The 27986-nt window shown below is 39.3% G+C and overlaps 2 protein-coding genes across 8 annotated transcripts in view; one reads left to right on the forward strand and one right to left on the reverse strand.

Annotated features, from left to right (window-relative positions):
• camk1b (calcium/calmodulin-dependent protein kinase Ib) overlaps positions 1–16883 on the reverse strand; it is a 40276-nt gene extending 23393 nt beyond the window's left edge. Inside the window, exons 1-3 of one of the 3 annotated variants that reach the window (XM_026168350.2) lie at positions 16726–16837; positions 14882–14894; positions 10632–10745 (exon numbers count right to left, since the gene is read on the reverse strand). In XM_026168350.2, the coding sequence (XP_026024135.1) occupies positions 10632–10745; positions 14882–14892 (125 nt within the window). In that variant the 5' untranslated portion in view covers positions 14893–14894; positions 16726–16837. Of the gene's footprint in view, positions 1–10631; positions 10746–14881; positions 14895–16595 lie in introns of all 3 variants that reach the window. The other 2 variants (XM_026168351.2, XM_026168352.2) reach the window with 2 other exon arrangements.
• Positions 16884–18749: 1866 nt separating this feature from the next.
• On the forward strand, positions 18750–27972 carry nek4 (NIMA-related kinase 4). 5 transcript variants are annotated; one of them, XM_080301922.1, is made up of 16 exons: positions 18750–19028; positions 20343–20609; positions 20700–20897; positions 21644–21751; positions 22310–22464; positions 22625–22769; positions 23107–23715; positions 23800–23850; positions 23927–24076; positions 24538–24729; positions 25420–25486; positions 25607–25719; positions 25898–25989; positions 26103–26314; positions 26395–26531; positions 27253–27972. In XM_080301922.1, exons 1-16 carry the CDS (start codon positions 18939–18941, stop codon positions 27349–27351), a joined length of 2685 nt encoding a protein of 894 aa, XP_080158048.1. In that variant the 5' UTR covers positions 18750–18938; the 3' UTR covers positions 27352–27972. The 5 variants fall into 5 exon arrangements, with proteins under 5 accessions (XP_080158048.1, XP_080158050.1, XP_080158049.1 ...); XM_080301924.1 differs by having other exon boundaries at positions 26398–26531; XM_080301923.1 differs by having other exon boundaries at positions 25901–25989.
• Positions 27973–27986: the final 14 nt, after the last annotated feature.

Below are 27986 nucleotides of genomic sequence, written 5' to 3' on the forward strand. Positions count from 1 at the left end.
CACACACACACACACACACACACACACACACACACACACAGAGTAGTTTGCTGGTAGTTTGAGTGTTGAAAGAGATCAAAAATAAAATTTAAAAAGGAATGAATATTTGCCATAAATTGGCCGGAAAAAGGACAAATAGACATAAATGGTTACTCTTGGTGGATGTTTACATAGCTCACTGCTATCTAGAGGCCTAAACTCTGTTACTACCAGAGCTTTAGTATCCATTTAAGATAAAAATAGACCCAACTTTCCACTGTTTAAACTCCACTTACTGGCAGGAATTGCTTTGAAGCACATACATGAAAACAAAATCCCCCAATCAAATCATATAGCGGAGTATAATTAAGTTAGACAGCAAAGAACACGCATCCCTAAGGATTTCTTGGATTGGAGATAATAAGCGCATGGAATGTCTTTTCAAGCCAGTTTGCTGATATGTGGACAGCTTGAAATGTGAGAAATACGGACAATAAAGGATTATAACAATGGAGAAGGACTGTGGGAAGATGTACATGACAAGCCTGCGAGTGTACTAAAAGCTGTTAGGAGGATATATTGCTGTGAGCAGATGGAGTTGCCTAAGTGGGCCAGACAGTGGGCATATATGTGTGTGTGTGTGTGTGTGTGTGTGTGTGTGTGTGTGTGTGTGTGTGTGTGTGTGTGTGTGTGTGTGTGTGTGTGTGTGGATTCAGGAACTGCAGGCTATGCCATGCTGAGTTGCAGACTTCTGTTCGAATTAGGTCAGGGCAGGGCTGAAGGGCTGAAGGTGCCATAAGCAGGGATGGATTTTGAGGATTGTGCTGGAGTTGGAAATAGTTCTAAACTGTCATTGTTCCAAGGAATGGTTAAACTCCACTGATCTGTGCTATGGCTGCTAGAGTGTCTTAATGAATGCATATTTAGAATGCAAAAATCTGTCCCACTTGATTACTATTTTTGGAATTTGAAACTGAAAGAGCAGCGAAAAGACAGAATAAGCCAGAGACACTATTACAAGGACACAGTAATGTATTGTCTTGTGCTATGCTTTACAGTACTGGAGCAAAGCCCCATCCACCTTCTTCCTTTTAATATCATCTATTCTGCAGCTCAGGCTCAATTTAAAAAAAATAAAGAAAACCAGTCTTCTTTTTAAGCTAGCTATGAGGTGATAACGTTACAGAAAAATGTATACTTTGGGGGTTTATGTGAAGATTAAAAACTGACGTTATAATAAGCACTATTACAGGAATACGATGGGATAAATATGGTGGTAAATGAAGAGATGGGAGAGTTAGGACACAGACAGAAAAAAAGAAGCACGGAGAGATGAAAAATAGATGAAGTGGGGCAGCTCTCATGCTGTGAGATTCATCTGCTCCATAAAGGTGGCTGTTTCTTTTGTCTGAACGGCTTTGTTAATCATCATTTTGAATTCGTTTGATTTAACTTCACACGCAAATGCTGTAGTAAAAGTGAGTCTGTGCTTATTTTCCTTCAAACTCCATGTGTGTCTGAACCTCCACACTACACTTTAGACTATAAATATGTTGGCATAGGGATGTGTGGGGTGATTGCTCACTTATTACTTGGAAATATTGCACAACACAGCAACGAAGTAATAAATTGCAGCAATATGGATTCAGCAGCATCATCCAAATTCAGACAATATAAATATAGTAATTATGTATAGGAACTGTATTACTTTACAAGATTATGGAAATACTATGTAAACACAATATTTGTGGCAACTAACTGTGGTTGAGGATGTAATACACACTCAATTTCTGGGCAATCACTTTCATTTGCAAAGTGACTGCACAGGTTACCTAATGAGATGCAACGTCCAAACAACTGCAGTACATCTTGGACTCACTTCAATCCCTCTCTGACAAATTGGCAAAGAATTCAACTAACTGCCATCTAATTTAAAAATACAGATCGCCAATCAGGTGCAAGCAACCTGACTCAGTAAGAACCAATGAGTGCAACTTGTCTACGCTGCAAGTTGCTCGATTCCGACTCAATTGATTGTGCAAAGTTGACATTTTGCAGTTAAACTGGCCCCTACAGCAACTACGTCACCATCTGAAGAAACTTCTTTCAGCTGTTTCCTTATTTACGTGTCACCACACTAGATGGCTCTTCATATTTGCATATCCCCCCAAGGGATTTGTGTCTCCTCCCAGTCTTAAAACAGGGACCATGTTAGGCACATGAGTGGGCCACTGCACTACAAAGCCACAGTATCATTAACTGTGCAGGGATTTCTGAATTTTAATTTCAAATCTCTGAAGTTCTGGCTGCACTAAATAATTAATGTGAATTCCTGTGTATGCAGGTAGCAACAGGTTTGCAACATACCACAACTGATTTGTGATTTTTGCAGTTTAATCACAAACACAATGCACATCTGTAATCTGATCCCATTCAGCTGCAAACTGGCCACCACAGTCTGACTCTACCTCGTTGCTGTTTATCACTGCCTTGCTGGGCCAAAGTCACTTTGAAGATGGCAACTGACTGTCATCGAAACAGTCATTTCAATGACAATGAAACTTTGAACGGGTGAGTGCAAGATCCAGACAAAGGCATGTCCCTTATTTACTATAAGATTTATATACTATAAGAGAGGTTAGTACGTGTTTTAGAGACCGTGGTCTCTCTAAATCAGAGTTGTCAAACATAATGCCCAGGGGCCATAACTGACCTAGTAAAGACTCCAATGCGTTTTTTATTTTTGTTTGCTTGTTTTAAACAGCTTTTCCTACAGGCAGTAAGCTAACAGAACTTTTTTCTGTAGTTTTATACATTTATTTATGAGTTCTGACAGATTTTTGTCATTTACTACGGCAGCATTTTTATCCTTGTAGAAAAACTGAGCTGTACTGTTGAAGCTGCACTTCTTTTTCTGATAATAAATGGGATTAAATGCGTAGTTAAACATCTTTACACTGACAGAAAGGGGAGTTTGGCTGAATCAGCCCACTTAAGCTCAAAGTGGGCTGAATGTGGCCCATGGTGTAAAATGAGTTTGACTTTCCTGCTCTAAACAATAATATGATTTACTGTAAGAACATTTAATGCTACAGCGTGGTCAAAGCCTCATCTCTGGTCATGCAAATCATCGTCATTCACAAATGAAACTGTGCATAAAAGTGCCCAAATAAACACACTCAGACGTATGAACATTTAGTGCTGAGTTATTGAACCCTTCCACTCAGGAGCAGAGAGCCCTTAGACAGAGAGGCAAATCAGTGTTAAAACCCATGTAATAGCCCAGAGGCATGAGTATGAGGTAACAAGTGGAGCAAAAGGTTCCTCTTTTCACTAACAGATTGTGTCCCAGCACTAACTGTTGATTCTGTACAACAAATCAGCAAAAATCTTGAATCCAGCATTTCACTGAGAAACATCAGCAACACAGTTTCATATCAAAGAAATACACACTGATGAAGTTAAAAAGATTAGTATCTCATCCATCTAATAGACACTGAACAATATAAGCTCACTCTGAAGTCTAGCACATAAAAATATCTGTGCTCTTTGCTTGGTAAAAAGAGAAGAGAAGTGATGAATGGATCCTCTTTCATTCTCAGAGTTGCCAAGTCAAATGGGGGGAGCTGAAGGTCAACAAGAGATAACAGAAATAGAGAGGTTTTATTGATTATTATAATTATACTGCATGTGCCTATAAACATACACAACGGGGCAGAAAAGAAAAACAAGTGTTGAATCCTTTTACTCTCTGTGCCTCTCCATCACCCCCGCATGTACAAAAACACAACTCTTACCAAATCAATTGCAGCCAATAGCAGATCCTACAAACAACGAGGGCCACTGGGTCACCACAGAACATGACTGACGAAGACAGGCAGTGGCCAATCCATCAGCCATAACGATTTTAGATGATTACACCATGCACCCCTGCTTTTTCTGTCCACTTCCTCCTATAGCCAGTCTCTTGTTGCTTTATCTCCTCTATGTTTTGCAATGTATTCTAGGCTAAAAATACCAAGAATTCCGCCTTACTGCTCGCGGCATGAGAACATGTGCAGCCATTTAAATGTCAAAAAAGTCAGCATGGTTCATTTGTGCAGTTTATCATCACTAAAGAAATCTCAAAGCCTGTGGCAAAGTGTGGGAACATTTCTTGCAAAGAGATGTTTATAGGCACTACAGTGAAAAGATCAACATCTTAACAACAGAAAGAAGGGGAAAAAAGTGAAATAATGGAGGACACTGGGATTCAAATGACATAATAGGTCATCTAGTCTTTGAAACATAGAAACAGTTTCAAATAAATAACTACTGACAGCAGATTCACTCATATTTTCTATATTAAGTTGAAAAGGCTCTATAATAATACATTACACAATATATAAGATATTTCCTATTTTCCAAATACAGGGCCTGTGACAATGAGCAGTACACCCGGGGCAACATGACTCATGACAAATGCTTACCAACATATTGTAGAGAGAGCAGCGAAAGTCAATATTTGAAATAAAAGGTTAGGAAAGTACCAGCAGAGACAAGGAAATTCAAACTTCTCAGTCAAAAACATCTGAATATGTATGCATGACTGCATACACACCAAGCCTTGCACACCTACCCTTGTTGAATTCAAGGTAACTGTGACAAATGCTACTTTTAATATTACCAGATCTTTAACTAGAAACGTAACTGTAATACTCTATATGTGATTAACAAAAGCCCTGAAGAGGATCTGTGGCATTATGCTCAGCTGTGTGTCCTCAACCCTGCATAATGAACGCTTTAATTTCAGCTGAAAATCAAAGGGCAGCAGGATACACTGGGATCCCCCATCCCACACTGAACACAGTTTGAAACCAGGAAATAGAGAGCAGGTGATAGAGATGTGGAGCCAAAAATGAGGTTGGCTTTCTGACAGCCGAGATCCAAGTTTTGAGTTGGGTAGGACAAATAGAAAGAGAGAGAGGTTGGGGGTGTTAACTTAAGGGAGGATTTAAGTTGATTGCAGTACCATTGCTTGTTTTTATTAATCCCCATCTGTTTTGATTACTGAAACATGTGCCTGCAGCTGGGGATTAACCAAATGCAAGCAGCTGTTATGTGGTTCATAGGACTGATGCACTGATACAACACTTATATCAGATACTGATCAGACAGCTGGATGGGGCATTTGTAACAACACAAAACTCTATGGGGCTGACCTAGAGTACTGTGCAATAGGGTTGAGCTACCCCCAATTTCTTTATTTTATTTCCAAGGAGCCAGACTTTCTTGTAATTTTGAAAGTGGTCTTGGCAATAGCTTGCAGAAGTTTCTCTTTGGAGACTGGCTGCTTTTTCACTCATTTTCAGTCCAATTCTTGTACCTGACTATTTTCAAAGCCACTTAACACCGACCTATGAATCATATAATATAAAAAGGCTCCTAACTCGAAAGATGAACTAGTGTTGTTTTCATAAAACGGATAACTTAGCTAGGACGTGGCTGTCAAAAGGCCATTTTTTTAAGGATAGCAAAATGGGAAGAAAATGTTGAGGTATGCCAAATTGCACAATAACTAGACTAACTAGACCAAAGGGTCTGATGGAGTGATGAATCCAAATGTGAAAAGTTTTTTTTTTTTAGTTCTAATTGTTAGTATTTACAAAGGAGGTCAGGAGACAGCCATCTGTAAAACATAGTTGAGCTTCTGTCATGGTTTGGGGCTGCATTTCAGTCAGCGGTGTTGGAGATCTTGTCAAAATTGGTGAAATTATTATAAATTCAGAAAAGGAACACCAGATTTTGAGACAAGATGCAGTATCATCAGGATACCATCTGACTGACAACAGCCATTTCCATTTCTCAAACACACTGCCAGTGTAGTAAAAGCATACATGGAAGGACTATTCCTGAAGGACTATTCCTGAAGAGTGCTTAAAGAAATTACCAGAAAGCTTGGTTAAGAGAGGTCAGTCTGTATTTAAGAGTAGAGGTGATCGTGCCAAATACTGATTTTCAAGTTCATTAGAATTATATAAACTCTGTTTTACCTTATATATACCATATTTCCATGCATGTTGATACACATTTCCTTAAATTATTGCACCTATTTTCCAAGCAAAATATTAAACAATATATTTTTAAGAAAGGTGACTTAAGAGTTTTGCACAGCGCTTTATTTAATTCATTTCTATATTTAATAGGTTACTCATCAGAAAAAAGTGCACCAATAGACATGGGTCAGGGAAGTGACACTGAGTATTTCACACATGCTACGCTAGAGCAGGGCGATATGACCAAAAATATTTATCACGATATACATTTGAAAATTTGCGATAACGATATAACTGACGATATAATTGACACTAGACAAAATACTTTACAACTCCACAATTTTATTAGTGGAAAAAAAACATCAATGTATTTTCACTTTTCACAAGCAGCTGTTTTTTTATGTGCATTAAAGTTATATAATATAAAAAATTAACAGTGCAAATGGAAATTCCTTGCTGACAGTTTAACCAAAAGGCATTTCCAGTGGAAATTGGCCAACATTGGCCAACATATCCTCAGCATAACCAGTTCCACACCAGTGAAGTTGCAGCATTTTTACAAACCAATTCTGGTTCATCCGTTTCATTCAACGATGCGCGTTTTACCCATATTCTATCGCGATATTTCATTTTCTTATCGTTGCCCAACATTATACCAGTATTACCGTGAACGGTATGATATGGCCCAGCCCTATGCTACGCCACAAGTTCTGGGGGTTTTTTTTATAGTTTGTAACTGACTAGGTGATTTCCAACAAACAATGGTCAAGTGAGTTGGCCACAATAAAAGGAGTGTGCTTTCCATTTCAGCTTCGCTCTCTCTTTCTCTGTTAACATTTTGGATGTTGCTATATTCGATTTTACACTTGTTAGGAAGATTTTATAGTGCTTGCAGTAGCATTAGTAAGCCATCAGCTTCATTACACTCATCTATACCTGTCTCTCTGTCCAGCTACACTCCATGTGTGTACAGAGGGGTACACAGGGGTAAAATGGAAAGCAGAGAAAGAGAAGAGAGACACTAGCAAGAGCGTTTAGGACAGCAAGCGCAAAAACTTTGATCAACATCAAAAGTACAATTTGTTTGTGTGTACCATTGTTTGGTATTATTTTGATCATAAAAAGCAGTTCAGTACATTTATACCATTGCATGTACCTGTTACATTTGCTTTGTGAAGTTTGAAAAAAAGTTTAATTTGAACCTGATGCTGCTTGAAAGATAAAAGAATGATTTCCAGTCTTTACCTCACAGTGAGAAACAAAGCTTGTTAATGTACACTGGAGCTGTATCAGTATTCAGTATTGGCATAAACCTAAAGCCAAGGTATCTGCACTGATACTGCAACAGACCAAGCATCCTAAAGTGCTGGGATAACTGTGTCATTGAAGACCCCTGAAGGAAATAAATGTGACATATATAAATAACAAGTCATTTAAATACACATTTGATTATTTTGCATTTACTGAATGTTTTTGCAAATTCAGGACAGGTAAATTGATGACTAATGTTTAAGACTAATACTAATGGTTTTACATCAGTGACCACCCCGATCATTGTCAAAATATGAGCAAGGAAGGTTCCAAAAAAACCCCAAACAAACACAAAACGTGTGTAGAGAAAGGTATAGAAGCGCATCAAATTTTCTGTGTTTCCATTAAAAAAAATTTAATTTTTAATCCGATTCACAAAGCACACACATGAACCCGGTGGTGGATTATTAATAGCGAATCAAAAACTTTGTTTCCATAGTGACTGTTTGAGTCCATTATGGAAAGTGTCTCTTGTTGTTACCAAGACAACAATCCAGCAAAGGCAAATGAATGTGGCAAACAGCTGAGTGATGCATTGAGCCGGTGATCTCTCCATAAACAAGCTCAGCCCCAAACCGGGGGCAGGTGGAGAACTAGAGGGATGACAATAAGAGGGTTGAAAGGATTTTCATGTATGTGGCTGTCAACCAGGCTCAGCTGGTTATATATATATGTATTCTTCATATTATGATTAGGTTTTGAATATGTTTCTACTTATGTCAACTTGTGACACAAAAGGAGCAAGGGGAGGTTTTATAAACTCACAAAACCAGCTAGCTTTCACCTTGTATTAGGTTTCATCTAAGTTCACAGAACTTAATCCAAAACTAACAAGGATGTGGGTGTATGGAAAACACGCTTTAAGCAAGACACCTTGGACAAACATCCTGTCTTATGACACTCGGCATCCATGCTTAACGAGCTTATAACCAGGAGTTATTCTAGGCATTAAGTGTTACAAGTATGCATGCACAAAACAGTATAGGCTTAAAGGGGAAAAATGGGATCCAAATTGCTAAAGTAATTTTGGGAAAACATTTCATAGTGGGAAAGACAGTGGGACTATTTGGACAGGAGGACGATCTCAATCCCAGCATGACCTCTGAAAGGCAGAAACAGTCTTGATGTCAGAATAAATTATATTTTTATAAAAGCCAAATCACATCAAGATTTGACTAGCATACTGTGTGCAGCTACAACAGTGGGATTCCTGCATACTAGCACATATAGTGTAGCTGCGCTTCAGATACGTCAGGAATGATTCAAGTTTCTATAAATAACAAACAGCGGGGTTGCCATTCAAAAATCAAGCATGACCATTTGAGATAAAGTGATAATCACAATCACACCCATGTGAATAAATCCTAAACTTAATGTTTGTGATTTATATGCTATGTTTTGCAGGATTTAAACATCTCATGCTATGACTTATTCATGAAAGAAGCCACTTTCACATTTTTTGTCCCATGAAATAACAAAAGCAAGAAAGTATAAATCAATTTAACATTATGTTCTATGGGAACAAAAACAAAAACAAACTAGGTCACATTCCCAAGTGAATCACACTAAGACATATTAAGTCATATAACACAGGCACACACGCACGCACACACTTTGAGAGATTACACAGCAAACAGATCATTAATAAGGGGACAAGCACAAATCTGCAGCCAGCTGAACGCAGGACACTACATCCAAAAATATTTCAGCGATATAGCAATCTTGTCTGCAAGTACTGATAATACTGAATGTAGGCAAAGACTGCTGGTGGTTTGATGAAAAACAGCTTAAATAGTTTTCAGAGCAGCCAATCCTCCTTCCTAGTGTTTCACACTCACCAGCGACACAGACGTAAAAACACAGTGACAGACTAAGAAGTGAGAATCCAAGTCTGTTACATATTTTTATGTGTCACTAGTCTCATATAATGACATATGTGCTGGAATAAACAAAGACACTCAGCTATGCAGTTTGACTTTATGCTTTCTTAAACAGTGAGCCACACATTTACAGAATCACAGAATCACTGTTACGTAAAACATGTTTCCCAGTTAAACAGTATATTACAGGGGAATAGAGAATGAAGTGTTCCTCATTTGGCTGTTCAGCAATATAAAATAGTGATAATTTGTTGAGAGGTCCTTTGGCTTAACAATCTTATAATATAAGAATAAGAATAATCGAAATAGATCAATAGATTACTTCAGTATTAATGCTGATCCTTCTCAGGAGTATCATTTTGGCCTTTCGTCGACACTACATTAAACAGGTTTAAATTTACGAGGCTGTGTGTTTATCTTGTGTACTGACTAAGAAATACACTTCTTTAAGAGGTCTAACATTGTATTCATTTGCACACAAGCAGCAGCTGATCAGCATCTCAGTGTAATGCTTTGTGGCAGGATTGTTGACACTGGGCCAGAGAGGTAGATCAACAGGATACCGGTGACACGGCAGTGTTCCTCATACATAGACTTTACTTGGGCAGATTGCCATGGTATACTGAAAACCTCCAAATCATATTTGATGACCCTTTTTTTTTTAATCAGTCTGAGAGAACAATAACATCTGTTACAGGGTTTGTCATACATCCATTTATTTATTCAGCTGCTGATAACCATATAGACTATATACGCAGCAGATAAATGTAGCCACTGACCCTGACAAGTGAAGACAAACTGTGGGAGACTAGATGCTGGGTAAAAAAACAAATACAAGTAAAAATCAGTGTCACACACAACAAGTAATTGTGAGGTCATTAGCTAAATTCACGGGCTTTGATCAGATGATTTTTCTGAAAATAAGTCCATGTTTGAGTAGATATAATACTTCAAAGAGAAAAAGGCAGGTGAAACAAAAGGTGGAACACAAAACTAAAAACCTGACATTCACAAGAGCGCCCAGCATGAAGTTGGCTTGCAAAAGGCAGCCCTTTTAGGCGGATGGTTGCATAACACCGCGTATGGGTGCATCATTTGCCTATTCAATACATTCACGGCTGAGTGCCCTTTACCAACTATGGTTTATACATTCTTCAATGACACAGTTATCCCAGCACTTTAGGATGCTTGGTCTGTTGCAGTATCAGTGCAGATACCTTGTATAATGGTTTTATAAAAAAAATGAAATCTAGTGTCAAGTATATATTTCTGGATTTTGTCCATGTGAGACAAGTGAATAGACAGGCATTAAAGAGCACACCATTTTTGCACTTCATGGTTCTGCAATGTCTTCTAGAGTGTGACAAAGACATCTCGCAAACCAACAGCACGAAGGATTTCAACACTGTGGCAAAGACACACTTACGTGCCCAGGACGTCTTTGAAGTCATACTTCTCCTTTATGTCCGTGGTCTTCTTTTTCCAGGCATGACAGTCCTCATCCAGCGGCATCTTCTTGTTGGGACGCTCAGAAACAATGCTAGTGAGGAAAAAGGGGGATAAGGAGAAAATATTCATAAATATCGGCATTTAACTGCCATAAATACTTCACTGATAGTTCAGGGCTCACATCTCTTGTGCTTTTTATTGCAAATCTATTTTTTACCCTTATCAGTTAGATTAAACATTTCATATCCAAATGTAGGTCACATTACTATGTGAGCATTATTTCACTGTGTTGGGAATATATTAGTTGTTTAGCTGATTTATTAGGGTGTGTATAAGCCAGGTGGGTGTCTGTTAAGCCACTTTTCCACTAGAATCCACATGACTCATCTCAACTTGGTTTTTAGGTTTTTCCATTAGGTGATAGTACCTTATACCAAGTACTTTTTAGTACCTACTAGACCAGGTTTCCAATCGAGCCAAGTCGAGTTGTGATGTCAACAGACTCCGTGCCACTGATTGGTCAAGGAGTGACGGTACTGGATGAGTTATGAGACCGACTCCTTCTCAAGAATCATACCCGCCATTTTTTTATCCTGGCAACGAGGGAAATGGCTACACACAACGCCCGCCACCTTCTCTGGCCCTCTTCTTTCACACTGAGTATGACAAAAAGTCATAGACCAAGCAGCAGGTATACCATCACCTCGATGTCCTCCACTGTATGGTGTGTTTGTGTCTCATACAAATGAGATCACAGACCTTTCTACAGCGCCTTTCAAAAACTAACCACACTGAGTTGCAACTACAGGCAAACCATTGCAACACTTTGTTACAGCAACAGCTGCATGTTTCTGTTGCGTTTTCACACAGTCAACATTGTATGGCATAGGACTCTAAGCACAGGGCCAGGAGAGAATTGGTCATTTACACAAAAACACTGGTAAATATCTGGTCACGGTTGCTTGTGTGCTGGTGATTCCTTTTAAGTGGTTGTAACATGTAGCATATGCAGCGCTATAAAGCTTCAAAATGGCAAACAATAAAGTTCACTTCCAACTATATAGAGATGTTGTGAAGTTACATCAGTGCAGTCATGTGCAATACAATTTATAATCAGCAAAAGAGGAATTCATTGCAGACAGGGCCAAAAGCCAAGTCTTGTATCTGCCAGGTTAGTAAGTAAACCAAACAGTGACCTGAAGCAGTTCAGTTGCTGCTGTATGTCCTAAGTACATAACTTCAAGTGCTTAACTTCTTACCACTGCAGTTGTATCAGAGCTGCATACAACTCTGGTTGTATTATGGATCCAGATAACATATAAATTTGTCATCCTCACGCAATGTTTTTTTCACAGAGCTGCAAAGCTGTGTTGACAAGTCCAACTTTAAGATGAGCCCCTCTGAAGAAGCACATTGTTATGAAGAACTGAAACTCAGATGTTTATGCTTATGAAACGTGTGTTTATCTATTTAAAGTTGAGCATCAGGCAAGTTAGGTGAACTCAAATAAAGTCAAACAAAATTAGATTCACACTCATATACCCGGCCAAGGTATTAAGCCCTCCATAAATACCCTTCTACCATTAAAAAGTTATAAATGCAGCTCTCATTGAAACAATGTTTGTTTCTTCCTGTTTTCTTCTCACTTCATTTTTCACACCAGAAGTTAACTTTCAGATGTTTGTCCTCACCACACTTTGAAGAGTGGGAGGGATCACAGAGGACCCTGCTGTCACAGCTATCATAATCTAAACCTAGAAAGTGCCTCAAGATCTCGAAGACTAAAATAGCCCTGTTCATATCAGCATGCCTCACTCCTCCTCTGTTCCTGCTGCCTGCCTGGCAACTTCACAGTCTGTCTATATGGGATGATATAACATATTGTTCTGGACTGGGCCAGTGTTGTTCTGCTAAAGGCGATATAACAGCGCAGTTAATCATCTTCCAATTAGTTCAGAATCAGCTCATTTTAATGCCAAGAGGCACTGTAGCCATATAAACAAGGCGAGGCTTAGCACTGCAGTTATCTCAGAACAAATGGTCATGGCCTCTTCTAGCTGCAGGCACTGATTGGTGTACACGCACAGTAGCATGAATTCAAAGATTTTTTTTTTTCCCACGTGTGTCCAGGGGTTTTCACATGATCACACACATACAGACGCACACAGACAGGCGCAGCGACAGTCGTGTTACCTTCACTAATGCCAGAAGTTGGCTTCATACATGTCGCCATGGAAACCCAAAGGCGCTGCTATGGTATCTGAGCGTCTAAATTGCTTTAGTGTCTAATGGCAGGTGGCAGCTAAGCTGGAAATCATTCTGGTTACTTTGACGGCTGGCTGCGGTGTGTTACCTTTAGCTTGAATATATCAAAATAGCCTGCTCAGACATAAAGTGCACATATATGCACAGGAAGAACTGTTTCATTTTAATCTACAGAGTAATTCTCAGTGCTAATTTTTGTATGTGTTCATGTTCAACTTCCGATATAATCTAAGGAACAAACCAACCAAATGAGCCTGTCGGAACAAAGCTTACCGTTAACATTTAAATACATATGAGTCATTCTACACCACATCATTTGGTGCGCTATTTAGAGAAGATGAAGTAAAAAGGAAGTGTCTCTAAATTAAACATGAAAACCAGCATGCAAAGTGAGGATAGTTGTATAAGGAAGTATAGTTAACCATGTGTAAATACTTTACTGATACATCTGATGTTGCACAGCCTGTAGTCCTGTAACTACTGTGAAGAATCAACAAATAATAAAAGAGCAGACTAACTGAATTCCCATGTGTATGCTCACCACCTGTCTCTTTCTATGGAAACTGTGGATTCATTTAGCAATTTTTACTTTAATGTTTTCCTTACAAAATAACCTGGAGTAACTTCAAGTCAGGACCTTGAACCTGCACTGCCAAAACAACTACTTAAAGTTGATATGTTGCAATCATTTCTACCATCATAGTTGTTTCTTGGCCCCAACCACAGAAGCTTTGCATGATTCACTGTTCAAAATAATCCTTGTCTATCGCATTGTAGGATTTGGTGCAGCCCCTCAGTTTGTCCACATTCCAAAGCACAAAGTTATTGCTCCACTACCTTTAAGCCAAAACTCTTCTGATTGACTACCTGTTGCAAACAGAAGGTCTGAGCTGTTGAGATGATAACTCTCTTTTATTTACAACATACAGACCCAAGAGCAATCTGAAGTCTGAGCTTTTGGTTCACATGGATCATTTGTACACGTGCTTTTTGAAAGTCTGGCATTTAACAGTATAATATTATATAAGAAATATTTATTTATTTAAATATATATAAAAGATATATTTTATGAGAACTATGCAACTACACAGTCATGACCCCTTGATTGTAAAGATGTTCGTTTTCTGTATACAAAATGGTTGGGTTGCATAATAAAAAGCTACAGTAAAACATGACTTCCATTAAGAGACTAAACAATGAATTAAACAACTGAAAATAAAATTCTTCACAGTTCTGAAAGGCTTTGTATTTTTTAATCCCCCTAACTGCATAAGAGCAAAAGACTTTTGAGAACATGAAGCCAGAGGAAGAGTGAAAACACCTCTCACATGCTGCTTGTTTGTAGCATCTCACCTTGCTCATATGGAAATTCATGTTAATTCATGCACTGAGAAGAAGTGACACTGAACATCAAAGTAATTTTTAATCCATATATGCGTCAACCTTTTGTTGCCAGTGGTTGCATTTTCTAAAGGTAGCATTACGCAGCAAATGCCAACATGCACCTAAACCTCCTTCACAGCACTTTTATATCAAAACAACACATTTCAAGCCACTGGAGTTTAATCCAGTTAGACATGAGCAAGGGTGTCTGTTGTTTTTTTTTTTTATTAAAAAAAAAAAAACAGGCAAATGCTATAAACAGCAGATTAAGGTTCATGTTTCACACACGCAAGGGCAGAAAAGGCCAAAGCTTAAATATGTGGAAGAGTAGAGGAAAGATACATGCATGGTATTGTATGAGCATAAAGCGGATAAAAAAAAAAGCCCTTCAACTTCCACGGATGGCATGACTTTGGCCAGTGGGACACGATAAGCTGCTCAACTGAGTAAATAAGCAACAGGACTGAAGAAGCTGGAGGTTGGAAAAAAAGCACAATATCATAGTCACATTCCCTGAGAAGTAGGTGACATGCAGCATTCACCCCCTGTTGAAGAATTAGAGAGAGTTGCTGTACTCACTGGTTTCCCATTCCTGTGATGCGCAGTGGACAGAAGAAACACACACACAAACACACACACACACGACGACAGTTAAATGTGACAAAATGGCACGTGCAAAAAAGCTCTGTCCGGCCCTGCTAAACCGTCTCTCACACTCACAGACACACAAACACACACATGAACACACCACAAAATGAATGCAAAAGACTGAAAAAAAGAGGAAGTAGAAAAAGTTAAATTAACATTTAAGGAGACAGAGCTCTGCAAATAACTTATTTGGCTTGTGTCTCTATAACGATGCAGATAAACTCCAAATTGGTTCTGTTTATTATTCTTCTGTTTTTTTAAAGAATAAAAACTGATTTTGGCTCAGCTTAATCACTATTATTCCATACTTCTCCACACCATCTATGGCAAACTGAGGGGAAAATATGCTGCCAAGTATGAACAAAAAGTCAAAGACATGTCCAAGGAATGCATTCCTGTTAAAGCAGACAGAGTTCACTGAAAGCTCACTACACTAGTGCAAAGAGATGATCTTTCAGTGATTTTAAAACCTTCAGATGAGTCTGGCTATGTTTTTGAATCAAATTTCATAAACCTACCCCCAACATGTTTGGTTATTTATCTTGATATCTTTATTATGTCTTTGGAAAACTAGTGTTTTTGTTTTTGAGGAATCTAGTTTTTTTGTTTCTGAGAATGTTGCGCACACTGACAAGGACGAAAGACACAGGGGGGGAAAGCAGCTGCTGTCAAAACAAACTAACAAACTCCATTCACATATTTCATACAACAACAACAAGTTTCATTAGGTCAAACACTTGACAAAGACCTCCGCAGATGTGGGCAAGCTCTTTTTCCACAGGGTGCCAAGTGGAACATATTTAGAAGCATAAACACAGACAGTGAAAGAGAAGAAAGAAGAGCCAGTTTGTGTTTCCCAGAGTCAGAAAGCAGCTGTCAACTGAACGCCATGGAGCCCATCCATACCTGCATATCAATCAACCGACCTGCACCCATCTGCTTCCATGGCAAACACATTGAGATTTTTCTAACAGCAGTGTTGATTGGTCATCTGCTGTCAGTGACGCACACCAAATCTCCTCTTAAGGCCAGCTTATCAATGATAAGAGGACTTCTTAGTAGAAGAGGTGAGGAGGTGTGTGAAGTGTTAAGAAAGTGAGAGACGGTGTGTAAAGAAAGCCACAGAGAAACAGAAAGCAAATAAACGACAGAGACAGATGGGGTTACACTCAAACTGCTTTAAGGACTTCCCGGGGAAGACGTACAGTGTGATGTGTTTTTACTGATGAAATCATTACAGTATTTCTGATTTACAGATTAATAACAGGGATCCTTCTGGCCTAACGCTTTTTGTAGACATACCATAAGTTAAACTTGAGCCATTTAGATAGATATCTACCTGTATATGGTTTCAGTGAAAGAAGAAGAGGATAAAAAGCGATCACTTCAGTCTCTAGTATATTCCATGTCAGCATCTGATCTTCAAAACAGCAGCTTTAGTTACACCGAGGTCCTCTCGGAGTGAATGGGAGGATATAACGTGACCCCGGCTGCTGTTTATGCTTCAGCAGCCTAAAACGCTGAAAACGAGTTATTTTTAAAAGTCGTCAAATCTCACTTCAGCTGTTATAAACACATTCCTTCTACGGAAAAGTCCTTACAGGCGAGGTAAATGCAGCCAAAGTGCCCGTTAACGACAGCTTACCTCACAGAGAGCTCAGTGGGGGAGAGCAGCTGTCCAAACCCTGACGAGAAATCGCGCTCAAGCGCCTATCTGCTCTTTGTCGGAAGGGGTGGGAGTCAAAATGAAAGTTAACGCAGTGTCTCCCTCCTACCTGAAAATGTGCTGTCACGAAGGTCCGGAGTCTCTGCCTGGAGCCCGCCGGCTGTCTCTCCTACTCTGAGCGCTCGCGCTGAATCTGCACGCGCCAACCTCCACCAGCAGGGTTCCTCCTGACGTCACCTCAGGGCAAGGACGGACACAGTGAAGCGGACCAATCACCGCTCTAGCAGTGTGGCGCATAGGTGAACGGCTCTGTCTCACCGACGGTAGCTGCCTCCTCCCTCTTTCCCTCCCCTCACTCGTGACTCCCACACCTGTAATAAAATGCTTGGAGGCGAGAACACCTGTATCGACGTGCTGTTTCGATAGTGGCTGTAATAAACACAATGTGTCACGGTTTTTATGACGTTAACAGCCAAGGTGCTGTGGTTAACAGACTTCCAGGTGTAGGCTAGTTAGGTATTATAAGCTCTAATAAGTTTAGATAAATACTTGTGACATGCACACGCTGAGTGGTGTAGCCGCTTTTATTGGCCTGCTGTCACATAGAAGTGCGACAGTGTTGCAATAAAATAATCGTTATGTTTGATCAAACGAGGGTTGCTTTTTTTGCTAGACATGAGCAGAAGCGTGTTTCAAAGGGGGTATGGGGTGTCACTACCCCGCCTAAAATATAATGTACCCCACCCCCATCAAAGCCACTGAACTAGAGTGATGTTAATCATAAAATCCCTAACACCATCGGATAGCACCACATATAGGACTAGTAGGAATGTTACTTACATTTAGTCCAAGTATTCTACTCCAGTTTACTGGGCATGTTGCTTACAGCAAGTAAAAACTCATGAGTTTTAAAATTTGCTTCCAACTCTTCTGCCTGTTGTTTCATGAAACAATAAAATCAGTGACAAACCAAATTTTTAAAACTGAAGCCAAAAATAAATAAACCCATACAATTTTTTTTCAGTACCATGTGCATACACTCTGTCCTGTGCAGACACCTCTAAGCTGAAATTGTGCAGTGTCAGCTTGTACAGGTGTAGTGCTCCATCTAGTGGATTACATAACCTCAAACAGGTCAAGATCATTGCAAGCTTAAAGTGGTCTTCTTGGAACTGAAACACGTGTGCTAACACACAGGATGTTGTGTATCAGTTTATTTGAACCTTTTTTTAATCATTGTACCCTGTCCATCCCTTTATGTTTCACAATGGAATCATAAAACGCTGTTAAATTGCTCTTCAGCACCATCTAAGCTTGCATCCTGACAAAGAGCCACTGGTTTTAAATTATCTGAAGTGTCTTGAAGTTCTCACTCATTGCAGATGTCAGGTGTAAATTTGCATTTAAATGTAGTTTTCTCTCTGCTGATACAAAGCTTAGACCTATATTGTTGGATGTGGGATTTAAACATTAAAATAGGATATTATATGACTTGTTATAAAGGGTTCATAATTTCCATGCCATAGCAGAAATAGTACATGTATAACTCGTAATTTTAATAAAGAAAGGTTACAGCCAATGCAGTGGTCCAGTGTGCTACCAGTGGCGTCATCAAGGGAAAACCCTGTCTCCCAATATGTTTTTTTAAGCATACAACGTTTTGCTATTATGTAAAGAAACAAGAAACAAATAATAAATATTTCTTTTTAGATCTTAGAAATTTTATTTGACTTCTAATTTGATGCCTGTTTTGTTAAAAAAAATAGTATTTTGTTTCGTTATTCATTTTATTTGTATTTTTATGTATTTATTCGTTTTATTTATTCAGTCATTTTTTTATTTCAGTTTTTAAACATCTACATTTGTAATTAAACAGGTCACACGTCCTCGGTGGCTTCTACGCTTTGTATTCTTCTCTCAAAGGGTAGAAGCGTGAATTAAGGTGCTTTAGGTGAACAGTTGTGCCACTGTCCCCTGAAACGCATACAAAGCGTCTCTGCGGTGAAGGTGCTTCTTGTTGTGACTCCAGGCACTAGGTGGCGCTGTGTCACAAACTGAGCGCTCCTTTCCCCCCTCTCACCTCATCATCGGCAGTGAGCGACCAGTTGCCTAGTGACGAAAAAACTGTGCAGCAGGGCTGATTTCCTGCGTTTCCAACATCTCGTCGCTGGCGCTGACCTAGGGGGAAGTTTTTTCTCCCAGCAGATTTGTTTGCGTCGCATTCACAGCAGGATGCGGGACTGAATAGAGCTGTTACGCTTGACGGGAGCTGGTCCTGTAAACTTTTGGCGTTTCGGGCCTCGTAATGAAGCGTTTTGAGGAATGATGAATAATTACACTTTCATCAGGGTCGTTGGGAAAGGGAGCTATGGGGAGGTGAACTTGGTGAAACACAAAACAGACCGTAAACAGGTGAGAAACAGAGCGGTTGTAAGTGGAAACAAACCCCAGATATGTTAAAATAAGCACGCCTTTCAACCACATGCTAAACGTTTTCGTAGAGACCCTAAAACCCTGCTAAGTACTGCTAGCACAAAGTTAGCATAAGTCCTGTAAAGTCTCACGGACTGAGTTAAGGTTTTATACCCACTGAAAACCAATGTTTCTGCTAACTTTGGCATTATAACAACAGCTTAAGCTTGTTGACCACTGTGATGATAATATTTCTATACTCTATTATTGCGTCTGACAGACGTGAAGTAGTCCATTCATAACTGACTTATAAATCAGAACTCTTTGCTCCTATAACTCAGCTTTTCATTGCACAATTTGTTTTCTTTCACGATGAAGCATATATGAAATCACCTCCTGCAACACGATTTTTGTGGGCCAAAGTTTGTATGTACATGAATATTTGTAATGATTTCTGTGAGATATGCTATGCCAGTTACAATTAGAGTACCATGTGTAACTCCAGAACTTCGTTTCATTTGGATTAAACCATCTTCTGATATTTTTATTTGTTTGTGGTACAACTTGCACATTTGCTCGATCCAGCGTGACAGATGGATGCAATTAGCATTTTCTGCCGTTTTGTGACCAAGAATTTCATGTTAAAATTAATTCTCTCAGCATTATTTTGGAATAGAACCATATCTCATTCAGAAAGTTATTTTATTATGTGTTCAAATATGTATGTAAATAAGTTTACAAGACTATTTGAATCTTCTTTTTCTTTCTTTTTTTCATATTTTAACTAGCCAATACTCAGACATTTATTTATTAATTTTTCCGTAATTACAGACCCGTTATGAAATACCAGTGAAATTTTCAGGCATGTCTTTAATAGTTTCCGAGATATTCATATTCAAACATTTCCTCAGATTTCAATGTGAGGAACAAGGTCTGAAAGTGGCTGATCCATCCATCCTATTTATTTTTCACATATGTCACAGTGGGAGCTGGGCATTATTCAAGATGTCATAGGGGAAGCAGCAGTATGGCACCTTCTAGCAGTGAGATGACAGAGCTACCCGTTGTACCATTGTGGGTTGGCCTTTTAAAAATATAAAAATTTTCAATGCATCTTCTAATAAACTTGTATGCATTCATATAGTTTAGTTTTTGTTTTTTAATGTATTTTTTCATAACAACTATTGACCAGTGTACTTCATTAAAGGTGTTCCCAGGCTGCTAGTCTATAGAGGAACAAAGGCATAGACTTGTAAAATCTATTCAAAGTGCATAGGTTTTGTTTTTCAGCACACGTGTTTGTGTTTCTTGTAGTATGTTATAAAGAGATTGAATTTGACCACCTCCTCCAAACGTGAACGACGTGCTGCGGAACAGGAGGCGCAGCTGCTGTCTCAACTGCGCCATCCCAACATTGTGACTTACAAGGAGTCCTGGGAAGGAGATGACTGCCAGCTGTACATTGTGATGGGTTTCTGTGAAGGTGGAGACCTCTATCACAGGCTTAAACAACAAAAAGGAGAGCTGTTACCCGAGAGGCAGGTGGTGGAGTGGTTTGTCCAGATAGCCATGGCATTGCAGGTGAGTTCTGCATCAGTTTATGCATTTTTTCCATCATTTATTCACATAAAGCGACAGTCACTCTCTTATTTCTCTTATTTTGTATATCAGTACCTACATGAGAGGAACATTCTTCATCGGGACCTTAAAACGCAGAATATCTTCCTGACGAAAACCAACATCATTAAAGTGGGGGACCTTGGCATTGCCCGAGTACTGGAGAACCAGAATGATATGGCCAGCACACTCATAGGAACCCCATACTACATGAGTCCTGAACTCTTCTCTAATAAACCTTATAACCACAAGGTATTTTGGATATCTGTTTAAAATGACTCCTTGTCTTTGAAGTTATATAAGCAGGGTAAAGGACTGGGATGACTTATTAAACACAAATGTGTAGTATATGGAGTCAAACACATCAGCTAGGAGGCAGCAACTCTCAGGGCTTCATTAAAGGGCACATTAGCACATGCATAAATAGGATTTCCTTGATTGTTGTTCCCAGGCCGTTGGTGCATAGAGGAGTTGTTCTCTAAGCAGGACAAAGACATAGACTTTAGTAGCTATTAAAAGTTTTTTGTTTCAATGCAGAAGGAAAGCTTTGGCAGTGCACAGAGACAGTGTGCCAGGATGATCACATAAGAAATGAACTATCGTGTTTCTTTCCCACAGAAGTGAGACAGTGCTAGCGCTCTGCCAAATAGGTTATGGCACCAAACTGTATGTGTAACTTTAGCTTCCCTGATATAGTGTTTTATTGGCTCATTACATGTTAGCACACTGTGCAGTATAACCAAGGAATGTATCCACTAATACTGGCCCACATTAGGGCAAAATGTTATGTAGCTGAGGTATCCAGCTTATAAATGAAAGAAACTGCAAGTAGTAATGTAGACAAGTTAACAAGTACTTATGCTTTGAGTACTTAATTTAAAGGTCACATTATGCCAGGTACAAAGTCATGAAGTCCGCTCTCATGAATGATGCTCCCATAGACTTTGTATGATAATGATGCATACATCTTTTTATGGGTTTAATTTTTCTGTCTCTAGTCAGATGTCTGGGCCCTGGGCTGCTGTGTATATGAGATGTCTACACTGAAACACGCCTTCAATGCCAAGGACATGAACTCACTGGTGTATCGTATTGTAGAGGGAAAGGTGAGCTTTATATTTTAACATATTTATGTTTTAAAAAAAATTATTATTCATTTTTTATTCGTGTTTTCTTTAGGTAAAGTATTGTAAGTTACAGTATCTATCCATCTATCTTTGTCTGGGTTACAACCTGGAACACCCGCCAGTCTGCCACAGGGCTAACACAGTGAAGCATACAACTGTTTACACTCACATTCACACCTATGGTCAATTTAGAATCACTTGTTAACCTAGTCCATGCATGTCTTTGGACTCCAGGAGGAAGCTGGACTATCTGAAGAGAACCCACACAGACATGGAGGAGAACATGCGAACTCCTTACTGAATAAATCCATTTGAATATATTATATCAAAATAATATCTATACCACAATGTAGTTTAATGAGCCTAAAACGTTTGGGTGATTTTGTGAGTGTCACTTAAGCTCACTTAAGACCAGACTGTGGTTTCTGTGTGACTGATAGGTGTCTTCAACCATTTGGATTTGTTTTTTAATAATTAACACTTGTCCCATGTGGTTTATTCTGAACGGTGATAATTGTCTTCTGGGTTTCTAAACAGCTTCCACAGATGCCCAGTAAGTATGAGCCCCAGCTTGGAGATTTAATCAAAAGCATGCTGTCTAAGAGACCTGAAGACAGGCCCGATGTCAAACTCATTCTCCGGCAGCCCTACATAAAACGACAAATTGCCATGTTCCTTGAGGCAACAAAAGAGTAAGTTCCCTCTAAGTCATTTTAATGAAAAAAATCAAAAATGGTGTTTTGAAATTTTCTTTGTATGTTTTTATAACCTGATCATTTCTGCCCCTCTCTTTGTGCAGTGATCTCTTTGTTCTTAAAGGCTTATTATGTGTCTTGATTTTCACTTCCCCAGAAAAACTGCCAAGTCACGAAAAAGACCTGTTGATGGCAGTGGTGATTGTAGGACCAGCAGTGTGTCACCTGTGATGTCATGTCAGCCAAAGCCTGAGAGGCTGGCTCCCAGTCCACAACCTGAACCTCGTGCCAGGGTAAAGCGGGTAAGTTAAGGATGAATACTAATACTGATTTACCGTAATAAAATGAATCCTATGACTTATATTATTTTTATTTACACAGTGGTAGACTGATGGAAGCCTACACATATCAGTGTGTAATGGTAATGATACTCAGTCAATCCTTTCTTTTGAGTTTTCTTATTTTCATCTCATCTGCGCTCATTAAAAAACTCCCCCCTTTGTGGAAAGTATTTGTTTTCTACTTGGATATAGCTGCTATATAGAAAGAACACTCCTATTAAACTTTTTGTGATTCAGTTAAAGATGTTCATATAAACAAGGAACCCTCTGTGATTGTTATTTTTGTTGTTAAACTCAGAAAGACGACAAATCGCAACACTTTAAAGGCCGGAACGGTGTGGTAGACAGCACTCCCATCCAGACGCCTCCGCCATTCAAACCCTCTTCACCTGATGCTCTCAGAGCATCCCTGCTTACTGTTAGCAATATCGATATTGATATCCCCGTGCAGCTGGACAATGACCTGATACAGAGACAGGTGCAGAGGCCCCAGCCTGTCGTGTCGCATCACCGGGCAGCTAATGAACCTCTCACGCACAATGTGAGCAAAGACAGCAAGGTGAGAGGGAAACCAGATCCCTTTCCCCCTCCTTCGCCACTAAAGCCCCCTCTGAAGTCTGTATCAGGTGTTTGCAGCACGAGAGAAGACGAAGGGAGGGTGGCCGGTGACTTGTCTGACTTTCAGCGACAGGCCAAATCAAACCCTGGGGACAAGTTATCTATCTCGGGGGAGAAAAAGATTTCAGATATGGACGATAAGGATGATACCATGGAGTTACTTAAAAAAGCTGATCCACAGGACCCAAATCCAGAAAACGAGGTTCTAGAAGCAGATGCAGACAATAAGAACAACACTGTGACTCTTTTCAAGCATGCTGCAGCACACCTACCTACCTCAGACATCCAAGTAAGTGTCCTAAAGTACCTTCTTTTGATGTTTTCATCTGGAGTGTTCGGTGTTTGTTTTATTTGTTCAATTATATCTCTGTAGGAAAGCCTAGAATCTACTGAAAAGCTGTTAGAGCCACTCCCTCCACCACTGGTGAGTGCTAAATAATGCAGATATAGTATAGAACACGTTGCCTCGTGTTAATGCAATTGTATTTGTGTTTTTTCAGGAACCCGTTAAGGAAGAATCTCCCTTACAAGCCAGTAAGCCAGATCGAGCTGCTACATGTCTAACTCCTCTGTACCTATCATCAGAACCATCTATATCACAGCAGCACAGAGGAAAGCACACAAGACAGAAACATGAGGACCAGGACAAGGTAAAGACTGATACAGGAGTGATGTTGCTGAAATCATTATCGTTCTAATGATATTTTAAAGGAATGGCAAGACAAAAAAGAATGTGTCTGTGTAGGTTCTCAGTCATCAAAATCATCCAGGCATTCTTAAGAGCTTGACAAGGAAGGGAAGTGGAATTCTTCAAGTTTGTAAAGCTGTTTCACCTCTCATCCAAGACGCTTCTTCAGTTGTAAAATAATCGGAGGAGAGTCCCTGTTGGATGAGAGGCGAACCGTCTTCACAAACCTAAAGAAATCCAGTTGCCTTCTTAACGATGCTCTCAAGAATGTGCTGCTGATCTTCTTTCACTGACTCTCCAGTCAGCAAATTTCATTTAGCATTTGTTTTGGTTAAGATCTATTCCTAACCACTTTCTATTGCAGTGCTAGCCAGCCAGCATGCGTGACAGTAACAAAGGAGTGAGTTAGGCTAATTAAAGCAGTTGTTGCATCTTGTTTTGTCCTTTCAGTCCAAGGTGGCCGCTCTTAGACCTTTACCTCAGCTTCCTGTTGATACTGTAGCTGTGGAGGGGAAAAAGAGGAGCAGGAGGAACTCTGAGACCAAGAAAGCTGATGTGACTGTGACCTCAGAATCAGTTAGCTCCCATAATGATGGACTTTTACCAGCACCACAGGTGAGGGCATTCCCCTAAAACCACAGCTTTTAATTTCTGAACATTTGCTTTGCCTAAGACATAACGTTTTTGAGAGAGATAACAGATTATCTATATCTGCATTTTTTAGTCTTCTACATCTTAGAAACAAATGTCAGCAAGAGTAAAGAGAACAGTGTCAAAACAGGAGCAAGGCCAAGGCTATACTCAAACTTTGATATTTTATTATTTCCTTATTACAATATGATGACGTCAGCCTGTTATGGCATCATTTGACGTTGTAGGCCGTCGTATTGGAAAAAATAGAAAATATGTTGTTCAGCTCCATTTCATATGTTACATTATTCAATATAATTTCTTGAAAGTTTTTCTTCAAGGTCAATCTTTACTTTGGGTGCTAACAATGAAAGTCAAGGTCAAATGTTTAGCTGATCTATCTAGCTGATCCCAAGGCCTAGAATGTTGTTGTAAAGTTTGAAGATGATCTATAATAAATTTTGGGGAGCAGTTTTTACTGATTTTCACCAAAATGAAATCACCTCGAACTGTGAATGCTAGTCTGCTAACCAACAGACAGACAGACAGACAAACAAATAGATCCAATTACATACTGTGTAATTGGATCTGTGGGGGCAGAAAGGTTATTTCTGTTTTAATTCTTGTCATGTTTCATAGTTTATGCAATATTGTTCTATCAAATTTTATTTTTAGGATCGTCCCCTCTCTGCAAGAGAGAGAAGAAGACTGAGGCAGTCCCAAGAGAGTGCCAGACAACCATGTACGATACTCGAAACTCAAAGTGGAGCATTTTGTTGCAAAACAAACAAACAAAAGGATTTACAGAAATTAATATTTGTTTCTACATTTCTGTCTCTGATTAGTTTTCTGTCTTCCCCAGGTGTTAGTGCTGTACGGAGGGCATCTTATGATGTCACGTCCACCAAGGCTGAGCACGACAGTGCCCCATTTACTCGATCTGTGTCTGCCTCTTTTGCAGAGTCCAATAGTAAGGTACAGACACGCCACCCACTGTGACAGTGCATTGACTTCACTGTTCATTTGTAAGCTACATTACATACTGACTGTGGCACTGGCCTGACTGAGAGTGACCCACTGCAAATTCTGCCTATTGTGAGGCTAATCTGATCCTATCGCACTGAGTCTGAAACACATATCTGTGTTGTATCAGCAGGATAAACTGCTGGAGCAAAAGTCAGATGAAGATGAATGCAGCTCATCCACAAGTTCCACAGAGCGTTCAGAAGGAGACTGCAGGGAAAGGTAAGAGCATACGGCAGTAGAATTGAGTGCAACTTAGCTGAATTATAAAACTGAACCAAAACCTAAATTTTCTTAAACGTGTTTATAATCCATGTTTTGTGGTCTCTCTGCAGAAAGACTGAATCCAGCGACATGCACGACTTAGTTAATATGATGACTCAGACTTTGAGAATGGATGTTGGAGATGGTGTAAGCGAGGGGGACAGAGGCAGATTTGGCTCTACCGCACTGCCAGAGTTTAAACTGAACAGGAAGTACAGGGATACCCTGTTGCTTCATGGGAAGGCTCGAGAGGAAGCGGAGAACTTGTCACTCGGTCAAATAGGTTAGATGCTTTGTTCAAACCCTTTGCAATATGTCAGTCTTTATGAAACTCCATTGTGTTAAATATGTATGTCACTTCAGAAGGCTCTCCATCTGGTCCGGCCAAAATAAGAAGAGCCATAGAACGTCTGAGAACAGATGTGGTGAAGGGCCTGGGGGTCAAGCTGTTGGACAAAGTGCTGGAAGTGATGGAGGAGGAGGATGACGCTAAAAGAGAAGTGGGTAAAACACATCCAATATCAAGATAAAATTACATGGATAGGTCAAGGTTTAATAAACCATATAGTAGTGGAGAGGAGAAAAACATTATTATACCAATCTTCTTGGTTTTAAAAAAATCAAGAACAATATCTAAACAAGTGCAGGCCTCACTTCTCTCAGTTCACGTCAAAGTTTATGGGAGAGCTGGGAGAAACCCCAAATGAAAATTTTGGAGTGGCCTAGTCAAAGTCTGGACTTAAATCTGATTGAGATCCTGTGGCATGACCGTAAACCATCCACTGTGGCTGAAGAGTGGGTCAAAATTCTTCCAGTTTTGTGAAAGACTTATTGTCAGTTTTCACTTGATAGCAGTTCTTGCTGCCAAGGGTGGCACAATTAGTTATTAGTTTTAGGTTTTTCACACAGGGCCAAGTAGGTTTGGGTAGCTTTTTTCCTGCATGAAAATATAATCCAAAAACCATATTTTGCATTTACTTGGAAATATCTTTGTCAGATATTGGAATTTGATGTTGCTAAACATGAAAGTATAACAAATATGGAAAAAACTAAGAAATCAGGAAGGAGGTGAATACTTTTTCATGGCCTCGTACATTCAGAATATCTAATGAGACTAATAAATTTGCCATTAAAACACCACTCGTGATCATGTACAGATAAACATGCCAGTTCACAGTAAACTGACCCCACTTGTCTTCCTTTTTTTTTTTTTTTTTTTAGCTGTGCCTTCGCAACCTAATGGGAGATGAGAAGTACCAAGCCTATGCTGTAATGGTGAGGCAGCTGAAATTCTTTGAGGATATGGCCTTTAAGATTTAAAAAGCACTATATATGAAAGCTTAAATGTTTTTCACAATCGTCTGTGTGGAAACCCCGAAGTAAGCTGGAGCAACAAATCTTAAATGATGACGCACATCAAGATGGTCTTTGCAAGAAATATACCAGCATTCATGTTCAAACATGGACTGAATTGAAAACTGCTCAAAGGCATTTTTTTCCTGCCACTACCAACATGATTGTTTGGGACTGTTACATTTTTTTCCAGACAACATGCAAGATCTCACTTCTGACTGCAGGGTTTATCATGGGACTGTCATACAGATATAATCTTATTGTGTACATCACATGTAAATGAAGTTAATTTCTTTCTCTTTTTTTAAAACTTAATTTCAGTATAAACACAAAATGTGAAAGCATCTAAGGATTTTCCAGATCCCTATGCAAATATTTTTGTCATGTTTAAGCACGCTCTGTCTTTCCATTTGCTGTAGAGGAATATCACCTTATGTACAATGCAAACCAGAATTTCTAGAATGGTTACATCTGTTGAGGACACTAAATCTTCCCCCTACTGCTCAATTGTATTTTCTTATAGACAAAATAATGTAAATTAGATGTAGATATTAACATGTGAACAATTTCTAATAAATCCTTAATGTATTTCTTGTTTATTT

Source organism: Astatotilapia calliptera, chromosome 5 (genome assembly GCF_964374335.1).
Source record: "Astatotilapia calliptera chromosome 5, fAstCal68.1, whole genome shotgun sequence".
In the NCBI taxonomy this organism is placed as follows: Eukaryota; Metazoa; Chordata; class Actinopteri; order Cichliformes; family Cichlidae; genus Astatotilapia; species Astatotilapia calliptera.

Bases quoted from the DNA above. Each gene is read 5' to 3' on its own strand.
- nek4 (XM_080301922.1), top strand. From the start codon at position 18,939: ATGATGAATAATTACACTTTCATCAGGGTCGTTGGGAAAGGGAGCTAT. The intron at 25,720-25,897 runs GTACAGACACGC...GTGTTGTATCAG, and splicing joins TTGCAGAGTCCAATAGTAAG to CAGGATAAACTGCTGGAGCA. The intron at 26,532-27,252 runs GTGGGTAAAACA...TTTTTTTTTTAG, and splicing joins AGGATGACGCTAAAAGAGAA to CTGTGCCTTCGCAACCTAAT.